Source organism: Oratosquilla oratoria, chromosome 2, assembly GCF_046742065.1.
Source record: "Oratosquilla oratoria isolate Oo_2021 chromosome 2, ASM4674206v1, whole genome shotgun sequence".
NCBI classification, from domain to species: domain Eukaryota; kingdom Metazoa; phylum Arthropoda; class Malacostraca; order Stomatopoda; family Squillidae; genus Oratosquilla; species Oratosquilla oratoria.
The window spans coordinates 77,498,821-77,504,820 of record NC_134778.1 but is presented as its reverse complement, the minus strand read 5'-3'; the positions used below and the strand labels follow the sequence as shown (position 1 = coordinate 77,504,820).

Here is a 6,000-nt window from a genome sequence, read left to right as displayed (position 1 = left end):
AAAGCTGTGGGCGAGTACAGCCATCGAAAACCCAGCCACCAAGGCGATGGTCAGTTGTACATCATCTGATGGGGTCTTCCCTGTCCACGGAGAATATGCCCCGCAGACCATGAACACGAAGAAGACGGTGGCTAAACACTCAGCGATGACAGCCCTCCACAACTCCAGAGTTCTAACCTCCGCTATCATCGGAGGCCTTGGAGGAATGAGTGAACTTCCTTCGCCATTCCTGCTACGCGAGGCTTCATCCAACTTTTCGAGTAATATCAGCAGTTGCGATTCGATGGTGCTCGTACTTGCCATGATGTGATGTGATGGCAAGGCCGTAGGTCTATTTCGTTGATGTCCGGTTTAAACTAACTCTTATAACCTCATTATGTAAAACTGTACCTTCAGGTAAGGTATATTTTTTTACTGTCATTCACCACGAATGGCAAGACACTTCCACTTCCCTCTCACCCTCTTCTTGGGCTAGTGACAAACTCTCAGGCGACTTAACATACCGAACGTTGTCACAAAAATACACTCAGTAAAATCACACTCTCATCAATAATTAACCACAATGTATCATCCTCTTTTTTTATCAACACTATACACTTACTATAGATACACTTCAACACACCCCAATCACAATGAAACACGCACTTAATGAAAGCCACAGAATTTTAAATGGACACGGACTGTGTAACCTCCCCTTTGGCTCTCGTGACTCGACTGAGTGAGCATAGTTTCCCGCGCGTGGTTCTAGCTCCTGGGTATGGAAACTGCCAAGTACCTCCATATTCCTCAATTATTTTTACAGACTAGTAAAACCTAGGACTACATGTGAAGAATGCGTAAAGATCAGTAACAAATATACAGAACTAACAACAATGAACAAATTTAATAAAATTCAATACAGCTCTTAGGAACGAATTAAACTTTTTTTTTCCGTACTGAGAGTTCCTTGTTACTTGAGCTACCATTCGTCGATGTTATTGATATACGAGTATCTCTTCGATAGGAAAGAGAGTTAAACACAACTAAACCCCTTCCTACCACAGGGTATATATGTTTCTACCTAGCATCAGTTGTATTCAGTGGCGTAAAGCCCATTCGGTAGGGAAGACGTAAACACGCATACCCACCGTGAAAGCTGTTCTCACTACGTAGTAATTTCGACCGCAACTATTCATCTGTTGTCTTCCGCCAAGAGGTTACGTGCTATGTATTAGCTTAGCGGTTGATTCTTGGATGCAAAAGACATATTCCTGGAGTACAAAATATTTCGGCTGACTGACTGGTTCTCTTTCTGTGACTATTTCATTGACTGTAGTCAAAGTATTGCTAAGTATTTATCATCCAGATCCTCTCAAGTTGAAATAAAACATTTTATTAGCAAAGAAACTGAAATTTCATTCGGAATATGAACACTGAAAAAGGGTCAACATTAGGTAAAGTCATCATTTATTCAAGATACCATGTTCGCTTAAGGATTGTCCAGATATATTTCGTGCCATAATAAAATATATATATAAATCGACAATACCACATCACAAAATGCCTGAGGCGCAAGAAAAGAGTTCAAACCCATTAGGATGACCATCCACATATTTCATAGACTACTACATACCGTGGTAATTCCGTTACGAAACAAAAGTCTATAGAACTTCCATCAACACTTGCGAGTACAATTTGTTTTTGCTACGATTTTTTTTTTTTGTGACCTGGGGCGAAGAGACAAAATGAAAACCGTTACAGTTGATCAACTGATCGCTCACCCCGCCACCTCAGACACCCTTCGCCCACTCTGCTCTGTCAACTTGTAATTATTGATAAAAACTGACATAACCCCGCTTAGGGGATTCTACGAAGATGTAAAACACACTGGCGGTACCAGAATAAAAAGAATATTGTCACACGGTACGGAAAGAGAGAATGCCACAGAGATGATTAATATTAAGATAGCATCTTAGAAGACAACGTCAGTTATGTAGAAAATACGTCCACGTTCAAACGCCAAAAATGAACAACGTATTAACCTACTGTAACTCTAGTTCAAGCACGCACGTCGTAAATTTATTTTATGATATTGAGCTAAGTTTACTGGATTTTGTTTTCATATTTTGTGGACGTTACTGTCTAGCAAACTCTAGGTGGTATTGTGCAAGTCAAACAGGAGCTTTTAATGCAAAAACTGATTGTTGATCAGTTAAGTTACCTCGACAAATTTACATACGAGTTGTGACCCCAATAAATCTCTTCATACGAGTGCTTTTATTTTAATCCAATATGAACGCTCATAAACAGGCAAAATAATACACACAAACAAGGAGAACAGTGCATATACAGATTTTATATTATGTGGTTGAGGTCAGAATCTGACACGCACTTACACACACACACACACACTATTATTTCATTATTGTTATTATCTTTATTGTCCTTATTGTTGTATGTTGTTGTATATTGTATATACTTGTATATACTACATACTTGATCAACTCTCCATAGATTCTAGTACTGCGTTTCTTCCTAAAAGGAAGAAAGAAACAGTTACAAAGTTAAGAAGAAAAATAGCGGGAGACTAAGTACATATATACATTGTGTGTGTGTGTGTGTATATATATATATATATATATATATATATGTGTGTGTGTGTGTGTGTGTGTGTGTGTGCGCGCGCGTGATTCACCACTTGCTTTATTGATTATTGATTGAAAGAATTATTGAAAGAAAGATTTTATTTTTCCAAGAAAATGCTAAATCTATATCTTATTACGGGCCCCATTTGTCACTGTAATTTTAACCCATTTTATATCACCTCAACAAACACATCCAAAATTTAAACTTGCATTCAAAATCAATGACAGTCAAAAACATGATAACGAATTTAATTTGCCTGCCTCCCTACTATCTCACGTAAGGACATTTGCCACATATCAGAGTGTAAACATCAGTGATACATTAGTTCAAAATAATGACAATTCAAATCTTATCTTGCTTCCCTTTTTATGTTTTATTATCATTACGGTGCACAAGATGTGCACAATAAGTTTGTTCATAAGTTACCTAAGATTAGACTAAAAGTAGATACGTTAGTTATCAATCCATATACACGATATATATATATATATATATATATGTGTGTGTGTGTGTGTGTGTGTGTGTGTGTGTGTGTGTATTCACCTCGGATCTGCTGCAGCCTCTTTTCGAGACAGCCAGACACCACCCTACGGCAGCGAGCTCAGAGCTCATTATTAGCAGATCTCTGGGTAGGTCTGAGACCACTCACACTCCACACACCGGGAATGCAAGGTCACAACTCCTTGACTAACGTCCCGTACCTACTCGCTGCTAGGTGAACAGGGGCTACACGTGAAAGGAGACAAACCCAACTTGTCTCCGCCCGGCCGGGGAATCGAACCCCGGTTCTCCGGCTTGTGAGGCCAGTGCCTTACCAATCCGCCACCGGGCCGTGTGTGTGTGTGTGTGTGTGTGTACATATGCAGTCATGATTACACACACGCATTTTTTTCCCCTAATCTCACCTTCGGTAACTGATCGGCTGGCCGGCATGACCTCCGCCGCCGACTTAACGAAATTGTCGTAATGGTTCGACTTCGCCGTTTCGACCGCGTGCGCATGCGCCGACGCGCGCTTTGCCTTTGCGCTCGCCTCTTTTCCCTTTTCGCTTGTTGCGTGAAGGACGCCTCAGGACAGGATCCTCCTGCTGGCGAGATAGCTTCTCCTGGTGAGATTGTCCACGAAAAGGACACCGAAGACCCTCTCCCACGAACCTCATGACAACAAAAAATAAGCTTCAGAGGAGAAAAGCCGTGCGACCGCAAGAAAGCCAGCGAAGTCTTCCTTCCTCGAGAAATACGTCGTCTGTTTCAGCCTCGACGAAGGAAACTTCGGGAAGACCATGGTGATCTCGAGCACCGCCACGCGTCTCAAGGGTGTCGCTAAGATCCTCAAACGAAGGAACCACGCCATCACGAGGACGACCTTCATGCGTGAGATGGAGGCCCTCAGAGAGCTTGTCCATCCGAACATCGTTCGGTTATTGGACGTTGTCTCCGACGAAGAAAGAGGCATGATCATCATCACCGACTTCTGCCCCGCAGGAACCCTGCTCGACTTAGTGCTGAAGAACGCAAGCTCACACTCCAGGGCATGGGGCAACTGGATCATTGCCTTCTTCAGGCAGCTCGTGGCAGCCGTGGCCTTCATCCACAAGAGCCACTTCGTCCACCTTGATCACAAGTCCAGCAACGTCGTCCTGGACGTCGGCAGCAAGGTCCCGATACTTATCGACTTCGGCCTCGCCGTCAAGAGATCGGAAGTTTACGAACGAAGTATTAGCGGCGTTCAGGGGACCTTCCGGTACATGGCCCCGGAGGTGCTGGACCGCACCCAGCACCCTTACGCCGGAGGCAAAGCCGATGTCTGGTCCCTTGGCTGCCTCCTGTTCGAGATGATTGAGGGGTTCTTGCCTTCCTCTGTCCCCGAGATTAAATACCTTGAGGTCAAGCAACGGATAAGAAGAGACGTTTGGAGCCGTTTAAGAAGAAGACCAGGAGCTTTAGAGACCTGCCTCTGGGGAGAAGATACCTTCGAGGAGTCCCAAAAGCAGATTTTTGCCCGAATTCTTTGGATCATGTTGGACCCTGAAGCGGAGACCAGGGCCGACATCTGGCAGGTGCAGGGGATGATTTGAAATCCGCGGAAGGACCAGGACGGGGAAAGGTTGAGGACTTTCCCGGAAGGAGCTTCATCATCCACCGAAGAGCGGAGCTCCGAAAAATTTGGACTGCATCATCCGCCAAGGAACAGAAATCCAAAAGGGTGCAATCCAAATGGCCATGAATTAGAGAAAATATGATTCCTGAAAACCCAAAGTTCTTCCGTCAACAGATTTAGCAGAATGACCTGAATCTGACTGACATTTACCCTTCGTCGTGCGGTTAGGGTGTTTCCCTCAGCTGAATAAAATCGCCTGGGAAAGGCGAGGAACCTACGCCAGGAGGCTCTTAGTGGCTTCGACTGAAGCCGTCACCTTTGCCCTAGGCACTTGGACTGTTTGGGCAGGTAACATACACATACAGTCACTGCTAGGAATTGGAGAGGAGTGCGGGACTCGAACCCATAACTAACCGAATTCGAGACCAGTGCGTTTCCGATTACGCCAACGGTGTCTGCGGAGCAGCTGAAAAAAAAGACAAGTCGTAAAATGTTAAAAATGTCACACACACACACACACACACACAGATAAACTAAATTGACCAACCCTGGAACAAAGAAGAGAAAGAGGTGATTTGCTAACCATTCACAGAATTATGAAAGGGATGGAAATTCTTGATAGGGATGACCTACTAAAACGGGACAGAAGAAATACAACACGAAAAGAAACTTAAGAAAGATAGTTAACAGAAGAGATCTGAAAAAGAATAGCTTCCCACACACAGTGATAGATATCTGGAACAAACTGAACGAGGAAACAGTGAGTGCTAAAACTATACATGACTTTAAGAAAAAAATAACTGGATGCGGAAAGATACAATAGCGGGTCACTACGAGCATAGCTCTCTTCCCGCAGAATACAACTAGGTAAAGACAAACACACACACGTAAAGGCGAACGTAATCTTATGGCAATATAGACCAGTGGTTCTTAACCTTTTTCAATGTCCGTAACCCTTGGCATCTCAAAAAAAATTCTCGTGCCCCCATCCAGTACAAATGCAATGCAAACACACGAAAAGGATTAGTGATACAAACCTGGCTTTGCTTTCTCATAGTAAATATATAGTACCAAATGCACTGGCTATCATACCTCGTACCCCCAGGTTTAAGGTTTCGTACCCCCCCCCCCTTGGGGGTACAGGTACCCCAGGGAAACACTGATATAGACCCTTATGTGATACTACAATACTTGTTTGTCATGTCTAGATCTAAGCAGTTTACCCGGTTGTGTTTTTTTTTCTTGTGATTTGTCTTCATAAAATCTTAGGAACGT

At 43.4% G+C, this 6,000-nt stretch overlaps 2 protein-coding genes across 3 annotated transcripts in view; one reads left to right on the top strand and one right to left on the bottom strand.

Annotated features, from left to right (window-relative positions):
* Positions 1-709, bottom strand: part of bib (MIP channel family protein big brain) — a 309,773-nt gene extending 309,064 nt beyond the window's left edge. For both annotated transcript variants that reach the window (XM_076211408.1, XM_076211418.1), the window contains exon 1: positions 1-709. This exon is cut by the window's left edge and continues 6 nt beyond it. In XM_076211408.1, coding sequence (XP_076067523.1) covers positions 1-303 — 303 coding nt within the window. In that variant the 5' untranslated portion in view covers positions 304-709.
* A 3,198-nt stretch (positions 710-3,907) lies between these two features.
* On the top strand, positions 3,908-4,702 carry LOC143036436 (maternal embryonic leucine zipper kinase-like). Its single transcript, XM_076203793.1, has one exon. It carries the CDS (start codon positions 3,908-3,910, stop codon positions 4,700-4,702), a length of 795 nt encoding a protein of 264 aa, XP_076059908.1.
* The last annotated feature ends 1,298 nt before the right edge of the window (positions 4,703-6,000 follow it).

Excerpts from the sequence above, each read along its gene's own strand:
- LOC143036436 (XM_076203793.1), top strand. The coding sequence starts at position 3,908 with ATGGTGATCTCGAGCACCGCCACGCGTCTCAAGGGTGTCGCTAAGATC.